This window comes from Ambystoma mexicanum, chromosome 3q, assembly GCF_040938575.1.
Source record: "Ambystoma mexicanum isolate Mex_15411 chromosome 3q, UKY_AmexF1_1, whole genome shotgun sequence".
NCBI classification, from domain to species: domain Eukaryota; kingdom Metazoa; phylum Chordata; class Amphibia; order Caudata; family Ambystomatidae; genus Ambystoma; species Ambystoma mexicanum.
This window is the reverse complement of record NC_090926.1, coordinates 1,297,025,212-1,297,046,745: the sequence shown is the minus strand read 5'-3', so window position 1 is coordinate 1,297,046,745 and position 21,534 is coordinate 1,297,025,212. Positions and strand designations below refer to the sequence as shown.

At 49.9% G+C, this 21,534-nt stretch overlaps 1 protein-coding gene across 6 annotated transcripts in view; it reads left to right on the top strand.

Moving 5' to 3' along the window:
- GTF2F1 (general transcription factor IIF subunit 1) overlaps window positions 1-21,534 on the top strand; it is a 208,776-nt gene that overhangs the window by 174,763 nt on the left and 12,479 nt on the right. For all 6 annotated transcript variants that reach the window (XM_069604407.1, XM_069604408.1, XM_069604411.1 and 3 more), the window contains exon 13: window positions 13,793-13,916. In XM_069604407.1, coding sequence (XP_069460508.1) covers window positions 13,793-13,916 — 124 coding nt within the window. The remainder of the gene's footprint in view (window positions 1-13,792; window positions 13,917-21,534) is intronic.

Here is a 21,534-nt window from a genome sequence, read left to right as displayed (position 1 = left end):
ACACTTCACTTCTATTAAACACAACCACACTCTAAAAGATACCACACACAACCAATTCTTTTGGTTCAGGTCAATTCAACGTAAGTACATTAGCGTTTGACAGACCAGTGTTGTGAAACAAAAGACATTACCGGGGGTTAAGCAATGCTCACTTTTTGACAGTAATGACAGTTTGGTCTTGCGACAGAAAAGCGTACCCGCGGGGAGAATTTTAATCATAGTCAAATAGTCAAAACACATTTAGCACATTGAATAAAAACCAAGGCAAAGGGGATAAAAATTACAGGCAATACTTTTGTCAAGGCACTTGAATCAGAGGACGTATTCTAAGAGACAGATAAAGTCAATAGGCCTGCGCCAGTGTCAAATGGAGCAGGGCTCTGTTGTCGAGGATCACACAATCGGAACAGTTTGAGATTAACGTTGCCAGGAGTACTTGGATATTGTCAAAGGGAGGCAAAAGTTATAAGAGGGAAGGAAGAAAGGACAAGCCTTCGGTAAGGAAAAGGGTTCACCCCGATTCCTCAAGGTCGGACGTAGAGAACGACCAAATGGACACAGTACCTTATTCGAATGAAGAAAGCTGACGCCACGGCAGTTGTTCTTGGCAGACTCACGGTTCCTGAAGCTTCAGTCGTGGGGTCAAGAAGGAAAACGTCTGGAGCAATCTGCACTACCCAGGGATGAGGCCAGTAGCAGCAAAGCAACGGTGGATAAAAGGTGTGCTCCTTTAAAACAGGAGAGGGCTTTTCTGATGGCTATCCGGACCACTACAGCTCCGTGCAGTGATTTCGACCCAGGAGAGGATTCGCTGGCTGTAGAAAGTTGAGCTGGTTGATCCCACCAGGCTCAAGGGAAGACTCTGGACTGGATCTTCTCTGTCGTTGAAGGGTAGATAGCTCAGGACTGCAGCAGGGCTTCACCGGGACGCAGGAGTTGCAACAGCCGTCTTCTTCTCCGCTTCTCTTCGGTTCTTGTAGTTCCAGTGGCGACTCTGACTTCCATGCCAAGAGTCCTGCCTTTTATTCCAAAATCCCCCATTCACACAGCCTGGCTGTCAATCACACAGCAGGGGGGTTGTCCAGCCCGGACAACCACCTCAGCCAATGGACACAAATTGCGACTTGGGGCTCCAAGGAGACGCTGTGCAGGGAGTTACTAAACCCCTGCCTCACATTCAGCCCACCTAGACACCCAGACGCCAAAGGAGGGCTTCTTCGTAGAAGCCCGCCAAAGGACGGCGAACAAAGAAGGCAAACCTTGTTTGCCGCACAAATGAAAACACAAGAAGGATATTAACACAGAAATGGCGACTAAACCCGACCGGAGCCAAACTAAAAAGTATTTGGTCAAGCAGGTTTTAGGTTCGAGGCTAATACAATAGCCTAAAACAGTACCACGTTTATATAGTATAATCGCGGTAGAAATTTAGGGTAGATACCACTGCCACCAGCCATGTCTTACTGTTAAGGGAGCAAAACAAGGCTCCAGGAGGTACAGACAGAGAGGGATCAGTGTTAATCCTTTCCAATACTCCATGTAAGATGGGGTGTACTGGGTCTGTAGGTTAAGTGACTACATAAAGTAAATGGCAACTTTACCTGTTTCTGGGGGACAGTAGTCGGCCCCAGAAAAATGGAGCCAGTGGGAAGTCTTAGAGACAACCCTGTGTTACTGCACTGAAGGTGCTGTGTAACACACACAAGAAGTTGGGATCATGGAGTGGTGTGGCTCCAGAGCCCATGATCACACAAAAAGTAGAAATACACATGGCAAAACACATGTAAGAGTGTTAAAAAGGCTCACACTCTTAGCAGGTGGAAAAAATAAACCCCAGAAATCCAGCAAAGCTGCTGAGGGACTTACTAGGTAAAGGAAATTAGCCATAAATGAGAATTCTCCCTAACAACCGTAATACCTCCCAATCTAGAGGGGTCAGAGTTGCCTTTATTCATAAAAATTCACTTGGTTTTACAGCGATGCCTAGCCAAAAGTTTTCCTCATCCGAGATACTTTCAGTCAAGCTTCCCATCTCTCCTAATCAAACTGTCACTTTACATATCATTTACAGACCGCCTGGCCCAGCAACATCCTTTGGGGGAAGACATCACATCCCTATTACTAGAGAACTCAAAAACTAAATCTCAAATCATCCTATTGGGTGAATTCAATTTGGGTTTCCAAGATCCGAACTACCCTATTGCGGCTGATCTTGAGAACACCTTAACTGACCTGGGGTTCTGACCACATTTTTGAACCTACTCCTATTAAAGGGTGGGCACTCGACTGGTTAGTAGACTACATTTGCAACATTAGCCTTCAGACCAATGCACCATGCGCTTCAACATAGAAGCTATTCAATGCCCCAAACAATCTATTGCTACGGCCCTGCCCACTAGAAATAAAAGGGATATAACAAGAGACATACATCTCACACTTATTCTTCCCTCCCTTAGCAAAGCGGCTGCTTAATGTTCTGATCTTTCGATTCTAGCAGAAACATATAATCATGTTATGCTCACAGCACTGAACTCAATCGCCCCAATCAAACTTAGGAAATCTAAACCTCAACGCATGGTTCACACCACATCTGAGAGTGCTATGAAAAGAAAAACGTAATGCTGAAGCCCGCTATAAAAGTCCTCCTTCTGATGCCCATAAGGGCCGTCTCATCATAGCTTCCATTAATTACAAAGAGGCTATCCTCCAGGCCAAAAAAGACCTCTTCAACAAACGTATAATGCAAGCAGAATCTAACACCAAAGAATTATTTAAGATTCTGAAGGAACTTCAATCGACTGCTACTCCCCCTGATTCTTGCATTAAAGAAAGGAAATGGTGCTCGAACATACAGAAAGCACTTTTGGACAAAATCGTTACACTCCAAACTAAAATAACAGCTAAGCAAAATTGCCTACAGTCAGACAAGCAACTTAATACTGTAATCCACCGGGCCATTCCTAATATCAAACCTTTCAGCTTCTCCCCACTCTCTATCGCTGAAGTTGAATGTCATTAATAAAATCAAACCTTCCAATTTTCAAGGCGACTCGTGCCCAGCCCCCATTATCAAGGAGGCCTCCCATGAGCTAACCCCATTCATTACTGCCTTTATAAATTCATCCTTCAAAACAGGTATAGTACCAGACAACCTTAAGGACGCTTGGGTTGTCCCTCTGCTTAAAAAAAACTTCCCTTGATCCTAGCTTACCTGCCAACTACAGGCCTATTACCACTGTCACATTCATGCTCAAAATACTGGACCGTGCAGCTTACCTCCAGATCCAGGACTATCTGGAAGCTAACAATCTTCTTGGTTTAAGGCAATCAGGCTTCCGGCCCAGGCATGGGACGGAAACCGCCCTTATCGGCCTAAAAACACAGATTGAGGTACTGAAGGACAACGGGAAAATAGCCTCACTATACTATTACTTGATCTTACAGCGGCATTTGATTTGGTTAATCACCACAACCTTTGCCAGCACCTTATATCAGCCGCTCACTTTTCAGACACTGCCACCTCATGGATCAGATCCTTCTTAAGCACCAGATCTATGTGGGTTTTCTCTCGGTCAGCATCCGCTGAGCCTGCTCCCATTACCTGTGGTGTAGCACAAGGGTCCTGTGTGTCACCAAACCTTTATAATGTGTTTACCAAACCTCTGCTTGATGCTCTTGACTATATGGGTGTCTGGTACACTAACCATGCTGTCGACACCCAGATATTCATCCCCATCACAGGTGATTATGCAGTGGACACTAAAGCCCTGAATGACGTAACATGAGCTTTGCCTCAATGATGATAAGACGGAAATACTTATTCTGGGCTCACACCAACGTCTCAATAAACTTGACCCTTCGTTCAAGTCGTTCATCATTGATGGCAATGTCATCAAGGCCTCTAAGGACACAAAAACCTTAGGTAACTACCTCAATTCTACACTATCACTATGCAGACAAACCAATGCTGTCAACTCAGCATCTGCATATACATGCAAACTGATCGCTGCTTGCAGACCATTTTTGACTGCATTACCTTGGCGAGAACACTTGTCATGTCCAAGATTTACTATTGTAGCGCCCTTTACCTAGGGACTAGTCCATCTAACCTCAACAAACTGCAAGTCATTCAGAAGAATGCCATTAGAGCAGCATTAAACATACCCAGAAACCACCATATCTCTAACCACAGGAGCGACTTACATTGGCTTCCTGTTAAGCACAGAATCTCCCTGAAAACACTTGCCCTGACTCACAAGTGCCTTACCCCCCAGGCGCCTATCTAGTTAGCCAACTGACTTACACCACACACGTCCACCCGGCCCATGAGAGCAACCCAAGCTCACAGTTTACACATCCCTAGATTTAAACTACAAAAAGCGGGCGGCGCTAGCTTCCCGGTCCTGAGCCTTCCAAGTCTTCAAGAACAAAACCAAAGGATGGCTCTCAGCACAAACCTTATGAGACATCTGATGTCACTCTGACTCTCGCCACTCTGTCCCACACCTTAGAACTCTGATGTATATATATATTTCTGATGTTTGTTAATCTGCTTAGATTCACATGCTGTGCATAGGTCCGGCATCCAGTGGTCACTGCGGAGTATTGCATTTTGTTTTTCGTAGTCGAAAAGGCGTGTCTGTAACACTATCCCTATAGTGACGTGCGTTGTACCCATAATCCCTCACGCGTCGAGGTCCCTCAGATTGTTTTTTTCCGCCCAGCTTCTGGTCGCCTTACGCGGAGCTCCTAGAGAGACATTGCAAATACTTACTACGGACCACGGTCCTTAATTATACTTATTATATTGTTAAAGATCCCTCCCTTCGACGTTAGCTGTGAAGCTGTTTCTCTGCCGAGCAAGTTTTCGACAGAGGGGAAGAGACGGAGGAGATCCTTCGGCGCTGCCGAACACGTGGCCTGGCCTCGCCGGCCAACATACAGTAGGAAGAGTGGGGGTTCAAACTTTTATCTTCTCTTTGAGAATGTCTTTCCTTCTCCCCTATCTTTCCCTTGGGGTTGTTATCACCAGTTATTATTGCCTCAGCTATGGAGAGGACACCTTTTAAGTTTTGCCCACGCTGTAGGGGCAAATACACTTGGAAGGACAAACACAAGCTCTGTAATCGTTGCTTGCCCCTCGATCATAAGGAGGACAGCTGCGCGGCCTGTAAGCTCTTGAAACCAAGAACTCCTAAAGAACGCAAAGTTAAGAGGTAGGCGGACTACGCTATGTCGAAGTCAGTTTCCTCACCTGCCGCCGCTGTTACAGAAAGTGACGAGGAGGGTGATAACTCGACGTCCGTTACGGAAGTCATTAACCCCCAGAAGGAGCGCTCGCGCTCCTCGACGTCCGTCCCCGGCCCCGACGGGCTCGGCTCACGCCCTGCTCATGGGGATGAACACCCCGGCGACAAGGACGCACACAAACCCCATAGGCCTAAGCACACAACCCACGGCTCTTCGTCGAAGACGAAGTATCCATCAGCGCCAAAGGGGACGCAGGGCACTCCGGCGTCTACCTCAGACCGTAAGGGTCTCAAGCCCCACCCGCAAACGCAGCCGCGACCAGCGATTGGGCTTTCATCAAACACGGGCGCTACCCCAAAATCATCCGACGTAACGCTCCATAGAGCGGCCGTCGAGGAACAACGCGTAACGCAGGCAACGTCGACACCAGAGTCCTCTACTGACAAACTCGTTGTCGAGAGCCTGGCGAGAATTGTTTCCGAAGACACACGTAAGCGGACGACGAAACAAACGTCGAATACTGCACAAAAAGCTATAGAAACGCCGAAAAAGCATAAGAGTAGCCAGGAACTGCCCCTTTCATCTAAGGGCACTTCGGAACTACCGGAGGGCTTTTCAGATGGCGACGGAAACCTTTCTTCGACGTTGTGGGAGCGTTCTAAGCGTTTTGAAGGTGAAAACACTGAATTCCCCCCTCTAGACTATTCAGGGGTCCCCCATGAGACCCTTGAAAGACTCCATTCTTGTATGGAGAAAATGGAAAGGTTTTTGGGAAACCAAAACCCACCCACACCCAAAAGACTAAGAGAATGGCCCCAGGATGATCCTAGGGTCAATTTTCCTAGGCTGTTCCCCCTTCTACAGACGTATATGACCACACGGAAGAGGAGCAATACCTCCAGGAGGATGATGAGTTTTTGGGTGGAGAGGAAGAACATGAGGAAGAGGGGTTTGAAGAAGATCCTTACACTAGTGCAGGAGCTTTCGAAGAAGATACAGCTACCTTGCAGCCTTGGCAATCCCCATCAGTGCACTCAGACCCTGATGTCTTTCACCCTTCTCCTCCCAAGGATTCACCTATTGGAAACACCTCTCCCATAGATGACCAACCTTCACTTAATGCACTATTGCGCAAGGCAGCAGCGCATTTTGAAATAGACACAGGGGAGACTCTTCCTGACATAGATTTGTAGAGAAAGTTATTAAAGAAAAAGCCCCTGTTAGTCAGTCTATTCCGCTCCTGGCTTCTATAAAGAGAAGAATAACTCCTTCCCTTTCCAATCCTGCCTTAGTCAGAGGGGTCAACCCTCGGATAGAAAAGCTCTTCAGCCCTTCGCCCTCTGACCCGTTGTACATCAGAGGCCATTCTATTCCAGACTCCCTCGTAGTTACTAATACAAGGAAAAGAGCAGGGGTACCACTATCCACTAGTGAGGCACCACCTGACAAAGAGGGCAAAAAGCTCTACGCACTTGGGAAGAGAATCACGACGTCCGCCGCCTTTTCAACTAGGATTGCAAATAACAATTCCCTAATAGCTAGCTACGCAGATGCACAGTGGAGAAAGCTGCGCAGCGAAGCAGAGGACGCACCAGAACCCCTGCGTTCACGCCTGTTAGCTACAATCTCAGAGGGAACTCTTGTAAACCAGGGCATCGTAAAGAACTCCTTAGATGCCGCAGAGACGGCTGGCCGTTCCCTGGTTCAGGGAACACTTCTCAAACGCCATGTCTGGCTGCGCAATTCGGGATTTAAGCTGGAAACCCAGGATTCCCTGATAAATAAGCCCATAGAAGAAACACATCTGTTTGGGAAAGCAGTTGATGAGGCCCTAGAACATGCGAAGAAAGAGTTTGATACCATCAAAACTCTTGACCAAATTTCTAGGCCCCCTAACAGACGCGGCTATGGCAATAGACGCTTCTTTCGTGGCCAACGCCAGCAGCAAAACCAACAGCAATTTTACTCTGCTACCAACTGGCCCTCTAACCAGGGTAACAACACCCAGTTCAGTCAAAGAGGCCAACGCCGTGGCAGGGGGAAGAGGTCGCGGCTCCAGCCCCAAAGGTTCCACGCCCAATACCAACAAATGACCCGAAGATTCGGGTCCCCTCCCATGCATCACCGGTTGGGGGCTGGCTAACATCGTTCCTTTCAGCATGGGAGGGAATATCGTCAGACCGCTGGTTATTATCCACCATAGCCCACGGATACTGCATCGAATTCAACGGTTCCCCGAAGTACAGACCCCCCACGGAACCGACGCATGACACCGGAACACCTCACCATTCTTCTACAAGAAGTAGAAGAGCTACTGAAAAAAGAAGCTATAGAGGCTGTCCCCCTATCTCAGGTAACAAAAGTTATTTATTCAGTGTACTTCCTTGTACCCAAAAAGGACTTAACCATGCGCCCTGTATTAGATCTGCGCCCAGCGAACAAGTTTGCAAACCCCAAAAGTTTCGTATGGTGACCTTGCAGGAAGTAATCCCACTGTTATCACAGGGGGATTACATGACAACACTGGACATGAAAGATGCATACTTTCATATTTTAATGTTGCCAGCGCACAGAAAATACCTCCGGTTCAAGATAGAGAACAAGCACTACCAGTTCAGAGTACTACCCTTCGGGATAGCATCTGCACCAAGGGTATTCACAAAAGTACTGGCAGTGGCAGCGGCCCACCTGCGCAGGTTATCCATCCCAGTATACCCTTACCTCAACGACTGGCTCATAACAGGGGATTCTTACGAAACATGCTTCTCCAATACCCAAAAGACTGTAGACCTTTTGTTCCAACTGGGCTTCTCCATCAACGAAAAGAAGTCCAGCTTAGACCCCAGCCAAATCAAACAATTCCTAGGGGCTCTAATTCGAACAAAGGACGGCCTCGTCTTCCCCTCCAACGAGAGGGTCCAAAACATGCTGTTTCAGAACCCCCATATGTGGCAGGTCGAGAGGTGACGGTACGCAAAGCAATGCGCTTGCTAGGAATGATGGCGTCATGTATTTATTTGGTACCTCACGCGCGCCTTCGCATGCGCCCAATGCAAGAGTGGCTCAACACCAGTGGTGTCAGGCCAGCGGACAATGGGACGATCTAGTGGTGGTCTCGCAGCCCTTGGTTCTCTCGCTACGGTGGTGGACAAAAGAAAACCTGTTATTAGGGAAAACTTTTGCCACAGCCGCATTGGAAGCCACTCTAACCACAGGCGCATCCCTTACAGGATGGGGGGCACACCTATCCCATCACACTGCTCACGGAGCGTGGACTCCGAGCTTAGCATCCAAGCATATAAACCTGCTGGAACTACTAGCGGTGTTCAAAGCACTGAAAGCCTTTCAGGAACACCTACAAGGAAAGACCGTGATGGTCCTCACAGACAGCACCACAGCCATGTACTACCTCAACAAGCAAGGGGGCACACACTCTCCAGGACTGTCCAAGCTGTCCCAGAACATCTGGAAGTGGGCTCTCAAACACAACATGTTCCTACTATCACAACATGTACCAGGGGAACTCAATCTGCTAGCAGACGAACGCAGCAGAGACTTCCCCCTGCCCGTAGAGTACGAATGGCGGTTACAAGAAGACATCGTCTTCGACGTCTTCACACAGTGGGGTTTCCCAGAAATAGACCTGTTCGCAACTCTGGAAAACTCTCAATGCCAAGATTACGCCTCCAGGTACCCCCAGAACCAGTCCAAGGGGAACGGTCTATCGATTCCATGGTCAGGGAAATGTGTTTACGCATTTCCCCCCGACTCCCCTTCTCAACAAGATAGTACACAAGATGCACCAGGAACAAGTTACCATGATACTGGTGGCCCCTATGTGGGCCCGACAGCCATGGTTCGCTCACTTGTTGGAGATGTCTCTATCTCCTCCAGTGAGACTGCCCTGCCCGTACAACATGCTGTCACAAGACAGGGGCAGGACACTGCACCCATGCCCTCAGACCATGAACTTAGCAGCCTGGCTCCTGAGGTCATAGAATTTGGACATCTACAGCTCCCGCAGAGATGCATGGACATCCTCAGAGAGGCCAGAAAGCCTAACACTCGTCACTGCTATTCTAGCAAATGGAAAAGATTTGTCATCTGGTGTAGAGGGAAGAGTATCAACCCCGTTGACTGCTCTCCCACACAAATTATTCTGTACCTGACCCATTTACTGGACTCGGGTCTAGTATTAAATTCTATTAAAGTACACCTGGCAGCGCTTTCTGCTTACACCACTTCACAACTCAAAGTATCGTGGTGGAAGATCCCAGTAATCAAAGCCTTCATGGAGGGAATAAAGAGAATACACCCTCCAATAGCAAACCCAGCTCCCGGATGGGACCTAAATGTGGTACTTACCAGGCTTATGGGCTCACCCTTTGAACCCATGCACAAAGCATCCCTTAAGAACTTCACTCCTAAGACTGCTTTCCTAATAGCTATTACCTCCATTAGGAGAGTAAGTGAACTACAGGCCCTTTCGGTTTTAGACCCCTTTGTAACAGTTCACAAGGATAAAGTGGTTCTACGCACACACCCAAGGTTCGCACCGAAATTCATCTCGAAATTTCATGTAAACCAGTCAATAGAACTACCAACGTTCTTTCAAAACCCTTCCAGCTTGGGAGAAAAAAGCCTGCATACACTAGATGTACGCAGAGCTGTCATGTTCTACATGGAAAGAAAAGTCCACTGAGAAAGACTAATCAGTTCTTTGTCTCGGTGGCAGCAGGAAGAGAAGGAGATGCAGTTTCTAAGTCCACTATATCTAGATGGATTGTTCAATGCATCACTCTCTGTTACACTCTTGCTAAGAGAGAACTACCCTTCAAGCCAAGAGCACACTCTACTCGAGGCACTGGGGCATCCATAGCATTCATTGCAAACGTTCCCCTTGAGTCCATTTGCAAAGCGGCAACCTGGAGTTCTGTACACACCTTTACAAAACACTACTGTCTAGATGCACACTCGAGATCTGACTCCCAGGTGGGACAAGCAGTATTAAGACATCTTTTCTCTACTGTTCCTTCTCACAACCCACCTCCAACTCTGGGTACTGCTCGCTAGTCTATGCACAGCATGTGATTCTAAGCAGATTAACAAACATCAGAAGACAATGCATTACTTACCGTAAAAGCATTTCTGATGGTTGTATCTGTTTAGATTCACATGCGCCCACCCTTCCTCCCCGCTCGGATGGAAGGAACATAGACTTCCTTTTATATCTCTCTTTTCTGTACTCACGTCTAGAAGGCTCCCTCAGGGCAGAAAAATACAAACAGAGGGACCTCGACGCGTGAGGGATTATGGGTACAACGCACGTCACTATAGGGATAGTGTTACAGACACGCCTTGTCGACGTCCCCTTTTCGACTACGAAAAACAAAATGCAATACTCCACAGTGACCACTGGATGTCGGACCTATGCACAGCATGTGAATCTAAGCAGATACAACCATCAGAAATGCTTTTACGGTAAGTAATGCATTGTCATATATATATAATGGGTGCATTCCTCTTTGCATCCATTTCTTATATGTAGATAATTTAACTTCTTGTGTATATTTCCTTGTTGGAACTTCCAATGCTCCATTGGTTAGAGGAACTGTCTGCATATCCCTCGTGCCTGTACATGCTATATTGTATATATTTGCGTCTTACCTTAGTCCTACCTGCATGTTTACTGTAAGCGGGTAGAGTCTTCTATTCCATCTATGTAATAGTAACTTTGCCTCCTATGTTATGCGCCCAGATGCCAGAGGGTCCGGCGCGCTATATAAATAAACAAAATACAAATATCATTGTGTTTCTACCGCGGGCTGCAATTGCAGCTGCAATAAAACGCCCATGGGTGCCCATTTTGTTAAAATGGCCCGGTCTTCTTTTTTTGCCATTTCTTGTTGTAAAGGTCCTTTTTGAGATTTACTCTGCACTCCAAACCAGGTTTGACCCCTTTGTTCGTTTTGTCTTTGGCAGGGTTCACTGCTCAAGCCTGCCTCTGGCTCCATCGTGTTTGGCAGGGCAGGAAGCGAGGGAGGTTCCCGAAACTCCCTGTGCTTTTCCTTGGTACAGGAATGCACCCAAAGGTGATTGGCTGGCTGGCTGGCTGTCCTTGGAGGACAGCCACCCTGCTGTGCGAGTGACAGCTAGGCTGCGAATGAATGGGGGAAACCTGCATAAAAGGCGGTCTTTTGCTTGGAAGGCAGAGTTGACCACTGGATGAAGGAATCCGAAGAAGAACTTGGAAGAGACGCTTGCTGCAATTCCTGGACTGTTGGTTTGCCCGGTGAAGCCCTGCTGCTGTGCCGAAGCTCCGAATTTACCTTGACTAGAGAAGCCCTGCAAGGACGACCTCTCCCCTTAGGTTGATGGGACCAATCGACCCCAAGACAAACTCATTTGGAAATCCTCTCGGAGCTGGCTATACTTCCACTGCTGTTGCAAGAACCGATTGCCAGGGAGAGGAACACCAGAATCGAGTGCATCGTTTTTAAGCCAGACCCGAGCTCTAGGAAGATCTTCCGGACTCCCTAGAAGGAGGGCTGACCAAGCCGGTGCTACCTCAACAGAGTGCTGGACCCCAGAAGCAAGGAAAGTCCAAACGGTGTCCAAGAAACTGCGGTGGCGCTATTTGCGAGAAGCTGAAACCACATAGTACTGCTGATGTGAAGTTTGCCCATTGCTGCCGCCGACCTTCAAACCGTAGTGCATGAGTCCCAAGACTTCCTCCCTCTTGTCCCCACAACTGAGGCCCAGGAACAACAGGATCTGCCATACTATACCAGGAACAGAAACCAGCTGGAACCAATTTCTTCAAACCTAAGTTACTGTGAACTAAGCTGTACTTACCGCTTGCTGTGTAGTTTGCTAGCTCTCAGTTGACACTTGCATTTACTGCCTTTTTCAGAGTTGCTTGCAACCTTGCCTTTCAAAAGCCTCCCAGGTTGTGGCCCAACAGTGATTTCTTTTTCGACAAAATCTCTCTATAACATTGTGCAAGACGTTTTACTTACTTTCAAGAAGAACTTCAGTTCCCCTAGACTTAGCTCAATTGACATTGGCTGTCCTGGCTCTCTGATACTCTTCTAACCTCTGACTTATTAAAAAAAAAAAAAGTTCAAATCCAAAAAAGCAGGGAAAATCCGAAAAATAAAACGAATTCCAGTGAGGCACTCCATCCACAGCAATGAGAGAAATCCAAAATGTCTGCGAGGATTCCAGTGTATCCCAATGAGAAAAATGGAATATAGAGCAACACCTACTGTTCATTTAAAATATTGCGTTTTATAAAACTGTTAATGTATTTAATTAAAATGTTATTTGTATTTAATATAAAACATGAATTAATTATTTAAAGTAAAACTGTTATACAAAAACAATCTGAGGATCCTAGACGCGTGAGGGATCTTGGGTACAGTGGACGTCACACTAGGGATAGTATTACTGGCACGCCTGTGTCGACGCCCATTTTCGAGTTTCGAAAAACAAACTGTAATACTCTGCAGCTTCCACTAGATGTCGGCCTATGCACAGCATGTGAATCTAAGCAGATACAAGCATCAGAAATACGATTACGGTGAGTAATGTATCCCATATATATATATATATATGTATAACTGTATTCTCCATTAAATAATTCGACATAAAAACAATTCATTATATGTGGAATTCGTTATTAAAAATGAGATAAAACGGGATTCGATATAAAATGAGTTATTAACACTGTATACTGCACTACACGTAGTACCTTGTACCTTTCCTTGGCAGCCATTTGCGGAAAGAACTCTGGGACGCAGCAGTGCTCAGAGCCTTCCCGGGCAGGTAAGGCCCGGGCAGGGCCCAATGAGCTTGCTTTTTACAAGCTCATTGACCCTTGCACCCATGCCGGGTGCTAATGTGTGATAATACTACCTGCTGGTTTCATTCTTTTTGTGTGTTCTGACTAGGGGTTGCTTTGGTGTAGCCGGTACATTTTGTAGCCGTAAGGGTCCCCAAAGGGCCACAAATATGTCCCTAGTCAGAACTTGGTGGAATGCACTTGGGAGAAATGGTGAGAGCATCACAGAAGAGGCGCAAGCAAATCTTGTGGACACTAAATTGGGCAAACAGATAGACTTTCCACGCATGGTGTAGTCACAACAAGAGGGGTAATACTTGGGCAACATACCCAAGGAGGGGGGTCATTACTGGTAGGGTAATGTCCCTAGGGCCATAATTAGAAGCCAGAGCGAAGCAAACTCCCCTCAGAGGTTTATATTGCCATTTGTGCCCCAGCGCGTCATACCCCATGCTAGATGGGCTGCCATCGTGGCACTCCTATTAGCAGTGACAACTGTAAGACCTGGGTAGGACCCTTTGGTGAAATATGTTCAGGACATCACAAACGAAGCAAAAATATCAGGTGTTTAGCTAAACGGTGTGGGTGAGGGGGCCCAGGACTTTCCTTCAAACACTTCCCAAGCTTTGGGTGATTGGTAGTTGAAATAGCCATAGCTATTGGTCTCATCTGTTCTACTGTATCCTATATTGATTTCAGGAAAACGTCAGGGGTCATCTGGAAACCTCCCAGCCGCCAAGAGACTGAAGATGGAAGGCGGCCCTAAGACATCAGGCAAATCCACACCTCAGCCTCAGTCTGGGAAGTCTACACCGAGCAGCGGGTAAGTGGCACAGGATGACGTTTCTTGCTGTAAGGCGTTGGGAATGATTTTCTTTTTTGTTGCTTTCTCCCATAGACTTCTTTTTAAATATGCACACATGGCCTTAAAGTGTATTGCAGTTATGATGCATTGAATTCTTAAACATTTTCTTTTGCAACTTTGTTACGAATACGTGTCTAGGATGGGTTGGTCGCAGCAGATGTTTTTCTACTGTGATTTTTACCTTTTACTCATGTACTTTTGCATTTGACGATTTAATGCCATAAAGAGTATCATATAGTCTAACATTTTTGGCTGTTTTTATCCTTTGGCCTTCTTCCTGCCCGTCTTGAATTGCCATAAATGAGAAGCCCTTTCAATGGATTGTGTCCTCCCACGTATTCCTCAACTTTGATAATTCTCTTCGAGCTTCAGCTGCTTTGAAAAGATGTTTTTCAATAGCGGACGCTGTGCGTTAGCATTGATGACTCAATTTGTCCCTTGGAGGCTTCTGTCTGATGGTCGATGTCATCCGCAGTATATGTAGCACGCGCAGCACACGTTGGCTTCAGTTCCGTTTTTCTGACGCAGCATTCGCTTCGAGAGAAATTATGGCGTGCTTCGGTTTGTTAAATAGAAAAACTTCATGTCTTCACCGTCGATGCAATCGACGCCCAAGACAGGTTTTTTAGAAATGTCAGGATTGCTGCCCGACTATGTCAGTCACTGACCCCCCTCCGTGTTTGCCTGTGGTGCCTCAGCACAGAGCATCATACAAAGGAGTGCAAATTCTGTCAGGCGATGACTGACAAGGCTCTGAAAGAGCGCAAAGGTAAATTGGTGGTGGGTAGAATTCCAAAATCCCCTTCTGTCCCGAAAAAGCGTACTTCGAATGAGTCGAGAGATTCTCCTCGTCAAAAAAGATCAAACAAATCTCGATCGAGAATTAGTTAGGGTCATTCTTCATCTTCTAGGAAGTCGAAGAAAAGACGTCATAGGTCTCCTCCTGCCTCCAGTGACTCCTCACCCAAGAAAATAACATGTCCAACTAAATCCAACTCCCCAGCAAAATGAGAAGAGTTTCGGAGGGATATGCTTAAGAGAAGCCCCAACTCCCTCGAAAGAACAGAAGAAAGACCATTTCCCGGTCGCTCTACATAAAGACGACAAGGGAAAGTCTAAGGCGAAACCCCGTGCACCCTTGAGTGTGGGATGCAAGCCTGATGAACATTGAGAGCCTTCAAAGCCTCAAAAGAGTGAAAAGGTATTGAGGACCTCGACAAGTGGAGAGTCCAGCCCTTCAAGGGTTTTGTCGAAGACCTCTTCAACGAAAACAAAAAATCTGTTCTATAGACGCCCTCAATGTCAGAACCTTCCACACACACATTGGTCTACCGGTGTTAGGCAAGATTGTATGCAGTACCCTTGGGGTGCACTACAACAACCCTGACCTCCTGGCAATAGGAACCCAACCTTTGGTATAAGTCTGTAATACACAGGTTGGTAGCGTGGTGAGCAGCCAGGCTTATCTCAAGAGGGGTCAATGTGAGCTCTAGGGGAGTTGCACAGAGATTCACAGTGACAGGTATTCGAATAAACTCTTACACACAAGGTTTCTTGAATAAACAATTATTAATTTATCAATCAGTTAGAATAAGCCTTCTTCAGAAGGGAGCAATATAACAGTAACACTCAAATACACTTAAAAAATACACTTTTAATATTTCTAAATCCGTAGGTACCCTGTTGGGATGGCCCACAGACACTACCTGCACCCTCAGGTCTCACAAAAGGGACTCGTTCTCTCCAGGTTAAAAAAATAAAGTCCTCAAAATCCAGCAAAGTTGCTGGGGGTCCCCATGGTGGAGTGAATTAGCACATTTCTGAGAATTCTCCCTAACTAAGGTGAACACCTCAAGCCCCACAGTACCTGTGATTAGAAGAAAAATGTTCCAGATGGACTCCTTGCTACAGCTTGGCAGACCCTTGTTCCTGGACCTTGGTCGTGGTGACGAAAGAAAGGACGTCTGGCGGGCTCCTGTGGCAGTACTCAGGAGAGGGACTCCCCAGCTGTGGTTTTCCATTGTTTCAGGGGCACTTCAGTGTTTTAGCGCCTTTTCCTCTACGTCAATGAAGAACGAAGATCTCTGGTTGAAAGGAGCTTGCTTCTCCAGCATGGGGTCTGGCATGGATTCACATGCTCATGAATATTCCCCGTCGTCAGGCTGGGAATGCTCGGTAAAGAAAAATCGGTATCAGTTTCGTTTCTGATCTGTCTTTCGTAGTAGTAACCAATCACTGATCTCTGCTTCATACTGACCACAGCCAATGACTGCCATCTCCCTAAGTCCCGCCTCTAGTAGCCATCTTCAGATTTTTACCGCACGTTCAAGTGTTGGGATCCTCGTGCTATTGCTCTCGAGCGTTAGTGCTTTTTTTCGCGCCTCAAGCTCCACCGTTTCTTTATCTGATCAACGGGGACCCGTGTCTGATTCTTCTACGCCCCTCAAGGGTGAAGATTTCGTCGAGCCACGCTTTTGGAGGACTCCAGAAGTTTCTCAGGCCCTTCTCGAGCATGGCCCAGGAGAAGGGAAGCTCGACGCCCGGAAAGCTGTTCAGGGTCTGCCCTGGATGCCGGCTTCAGAATGTCTTTAAGGAGGACGAACACTCCCTTTGCCTTTACTGCCTGCATGAAGACAAGACGCACATGGAGAAGGACTGTGCGTTTTGCGGCAATATGTCGGAGCGGACCATGAAGGACCCCCATCAGCGTCTCGCCAACTGGCTGGAAGGAAAGAGCCCGTCAGGCGAGAAGAAGAAGAAGAAGTCAGAGCGGTCTTCTAAGTCCTTTGAGGGCGCCCCAGCGACAGGGGTCCAACAGAAGGCCAAGCACCGCGAGTCCGCTGGCACCGGGAGCGCCGAACGGTCGGGCTCTACGGGTGCCAGGCAGGGCGCATCCTCCCCGGCGCCATCAACCACGAGCCAACGCTCTGGTTCGGGTAAGAGGAAGGCCGAGCACCCGGTGAAGCTGCTGGAGAGACCCCGGTCGTGCTCGAAGGCCCCATCGGAGGGGGAGCGAGGTGGTGACCCTCCTCCCCCCCCCAAGGAGAAGGCGGTGAGCGCACCTAAGGTGGTGAAAGCCTTGATCCATCCGGCCAAGGCCTCTATCGAGACAGTCGCGGCGGCCCTGGCTCAGCCTATGGAGGCTACACCAGTGGTGGCGACCTCGGGGCCCAGAATCTCCCTGCCACCGCGGAGGGAGTCCTCTTTCATGCCCATCGACAGGACCCCCGTGAAACCTCCGACAGAGAAGAAAAGGGGGGGGCAGGAGGTCGTCGTGGATTCGGCCTCAACCTCTGAGGAGGAGCTGATCGAAGTCTTAGGCCACGGCGCTGGCATGGAAGAAGACCATCCTGTCGGGAGGAACCCCGACGTGGGAGACGACGAGAACGTCGAGGGTGCCGAATGGGGCTCCTGATCGCCCGTCGGAACCCCCTCAACCAGTGCTGCAAGACAAGTCGGCGGCCATTTTGTTGGCTATACAGTCCTTATACTCGGAGATAAGGACGAGACTGCCTTTACCTTCAACGGATGAACCGTTCCCGACGGGGGTCCCGGAGCCAGGCCCTTCTGGGAGCCCTCCTCTTAAGAGAAGAAGGATTCATCCTCCACCTCCTTTTCAACCATCGCGCCCTGCTCAGCCCTCCTCCCCGTCCATGACACGTGGGGATGATACGGGGACTGACACGGCCGCGGCGGGTACAGAGGCCGAGGTTTACGACGAGGATCTCCCGTCGTCACCTCCCACCTGGGCTTCCCCGCCCGACGAGATTGGATCGTTTCACGCCATGATCGCCAGGGCATCCAAGCTTTTCCAGCTCTGCCCGGAAGAGAAGAAGGAAGGTTTCCTTTATCAACGGCGCAAGACCAAGAGGAAGACGGTCCTCGCTGTACCTCTACTGGACGATGTCTGGGATGAGGGTCTCTCCCTCCTCAAGAACCCATCCACAACGCTGGCTAGAAGGGATCGGTACGAGAAGAAGTACCGGGTCCCGGAACCGCGGCCCCCTTGTGCCTTAGGGGACAGCCGACCGCGGACTCGGTCGTCTCCGCGGCGGCCAGGAAGAAAGCCGGACGGCGAGGGAAAGAAATTGGACACGATGGGACGCAGAGTCATCTCATCGGCAGCGACGACGATTAAGGCTGCCACCGCCTTGGCTATCGTAGCCCGCTACGACAGCGAGTTGTGGTACAAACTCGCCCCCCTGCTGGACTTCCTACCAGACGACAAGAGGGCGGAGGCCCTAGAGATCTTGCAGGAAGGAGAAGTGGCGTCGGACCACGCCATTACGATAGCGACGGACATCGCTGACACTGGATTTCGCCAGTTGGGCAACAGCGTGTGCCTTAGGCGGCGTGGATGGCTCAAGGCTACTGACTTCCGTCAGGACGTGCAGACCAGAGTCTTGGACATGCCGTTCGACGGGAGCAACCTGTTTGGGAAAACAGTGGACGATTTCCTACAAGCCATCAAGGCGGACACGGAGACGGCCCGGGCTCTTGGTGTTCTCCAGCAACGACGGCCGCCCTTTCGGAGCGGCAGAGGCAAACAGGGTGCCTCCACAGGTTCCAGCGGCGGATTTTCCACCTATCGTCAAGCGGCCCGTTCGTCGTCACAGGAAGCCTACAGGGGACGAGGCAAGTCGGGCGGACCCTGCCGTCGTCACCAAGGAGGACAAGGCGGCAAAGCCTCGTCGAAGCAGGACTGAACCGGCCATGGGGTCGGGCCCCCACCGAAGCACCCCGGTGGGAGGCCGGCTGGCGAGCTTCGTCAGCGTGTGGGAGTCCATCTCCAGCGACCGTTGGGTGCTGGACGCCCTGGCTCAGGGTCACGTGCTCGAGTTTCTAAAGAGGTGCCCGCGTGTCCCCCCTGTGGCCAGGAAGGAACATCACGTCCCTCAACTTCTCTTGGAGGTAAAGGCGATGCTCAGGAAGGGCGCCATCGAGCTCGTCCCAAAGAGGCTTCGGGGCTCCGGAGTTTACTCGAGATACTTCCTCGTGAAGAAGAAGACGGGAGGATGGCGTCCAATCCTGGACCTACGACGACTGAACAAATTCATCAAGGCACAGAAGTTCTGGATGGTCACCCTCCAACACGTCCTGGGTGAACTGGAGGAGGGCGATTTCCTGTCGTTGTTGGATTTGGATGCCTACTTCCATATATCCATCCTAAAGGGACACCGAAAATTTCTCAGATTCGTGGTCCAAGGGCGTCACTACCAGTTCAGAGCCCTTCCCTTCGGATTGAGGTTGGCACCCAGGGTGTTTACCAAGTGCCTCGTACCGGTGGCGGCGCGGCTGCGCCTAGAGGGGATCCACGTCTACCCCCACCTGGACGACTGGCTCATCCGAGCAAAGACGAAGGAGCTCGCTGTGGAGCACACGGCAAGGACCGTCCAACTACTCGAGGACCTGGGATTCTCCATAAACTGCGCCAAGTCCCACCTGGTGCCCGCGCAAGATGCACTGTTTCTGGGAGCGAAGCTCGACACAGTGTCGCTTCTGGCCTCTCCGTCGGAGGAAAGGACGAGGGCCATCTTGGGCAAGGTGCAGCGGATGCTGGTTGCGGACGCGGCCAGGGTGAGGTCCATCAAGTCCCTCCTCGGAATGATGTCTTCGTGCATTTATCTCATCCGCCTGTGCAGGCTCCGGATGTGCCTGTTGCAGGAGTTCCTGGACGCGCGCTGGATCCAGACGACGGGCAGCTTCGAGGAGAGGATCACACTCGACGAGCGATCCGGTGGTGGGGCACCCGCGCGCATCTGACGGCGGGCATGGACTTCCAGACCCCGGGCCACCAGAAGACAGTGACCACGGATGCCTCCCTGGAGGGGTGGGGAGCGCACACCGAAAACCTGCACGCGAGGGGTCTTTGGCGGAGAGGTCTCTACATATCAATGTCCTGGAACTCCGTGCAGTGTTTTGGGCCCTCAGGTCCTTTCTTCCGTCCCTCAAGGGCAAGGTGGTGAGGATCTTCACCGACATCACCACCACCATGTTCTACATCAGGAAGCAGGGCGGTACCAGATCCCCAGCCCTGTCCAAGGAGGCACAGGATCTGTGGCATTGGGCCGTCGCCCAAGGGATGTTTCTGGTGCTGTTTCATCTGGCAGGAATAAAAAACACCCTCGCCGACTCGCTCAGCAGAGAGCTGCGCTCGTGCCACGAGTGGGAACTACGACAGGATCTAGTGGACCGCCTCTTCCGACGGTGGGGCACACCCCAGATCGACCTGTTCGCTACGGTGACGAACTCCAAGTGCCGGAGGTTCGCCAGGAGGTTTCCCCAGCCGAGGAGCATGGGCGATGCTTTCTCGTTCCTCTGGGAGGGCCTGTTCCTATATGCGTTCCCTCCATTGCCGCTGCTGATCCGGCTCATCAACCAGCTCAAGAGGTCACGGTGCAGGATGATCCTCGTCGCACCTGCGTGGCCGAGGCAGATCTGGTTCCCGGACCTTCTGGACTTGTCAGCGTCCCCGTCAATCAAACTGCCAGTGGACGCGGATCTTCTCTCCAGGGAAGGAGGCGCCATCCTCCATCACGACCCGAAGTCGCTGAACTTGCAGGCCTGGCTCCTGCGGCGTTAGATTTTGGAGGTTACGACATACCGGCCGACTGCAGAGAGGTTCTTGCAAAGGCCAGGGCGTCCTCAACTCTTAAATGCTACGGACACAAATGGAAGAGGTTCTCTGTCTGGTGCCACGCACAGAAGATTAACCCTCTACGGATTACGGCTCCCCAAGTACTGCCGTACCTGCTGACGCTGGCCAAGGCTGGACTGGCGCACGCTTCCATCAAGATTCATCTTGCTGCGATCTCCCGATACACCAGAACCACGGGACGGTCGTCTTTGTGGTCTCATCGTCTGGTGAAAGAATTCATGAAGGGACTGTTCAGATCGTTCCCGCCGGTGAAGGCCCCGGCCCCGGCGTGAGAGCTCAACGTGGTGCTGACCAAGCTCATGGGACCTCCGTTTGAGCCTCTGCACTCGGCTCCGTTGAAGTTCTTGTCGTGGAAAACAGCGTTTCTTGTGGCCATCACCTCCGCACGACGGGTGGGAGAGATCCAGGCCCTTTCCTGCAAGCCCCCGTACTTGACTTTTCACGACACGAGGGTAGTACTCAGGACGCACCCCTCCTTCATGCCCAAGGTGCCGTCGGACTTCCACCTCAACGAACCCTTGGTGTTGCCTGTTTTCTTCCCGTCGCCTTCGTCGCCGGTTGAAAGGACTTTGCACTCGCTGGATGTGGCTAGAGCGCTGAAGTTCTACGTGGACCGCACAAAGTGTTTTCGGAAGACGTCACAACTTTTTGTGAACTTTGGACCTGTCAATCAGGGGAAGGCTCTCTCAAAGGCTTCCATTTCCAGATGGCTCTCCGGCTGTATCATGTACTGCCTTCGGTTGGCAAACCGACCGCTGCCTGGCCGTCCGAGAGCCCATTCCACCAGAGCGATCGCAGCTACCGCGGCATTCCTATCTGGTGTGCCCTTGCTGGACATCTGCAGGGCTGCTACGTGGAGGTTGACGCACACCTTCACGAAATTCTACTGCGTCGATCGGGATTCCAGGGCGGAGTCCA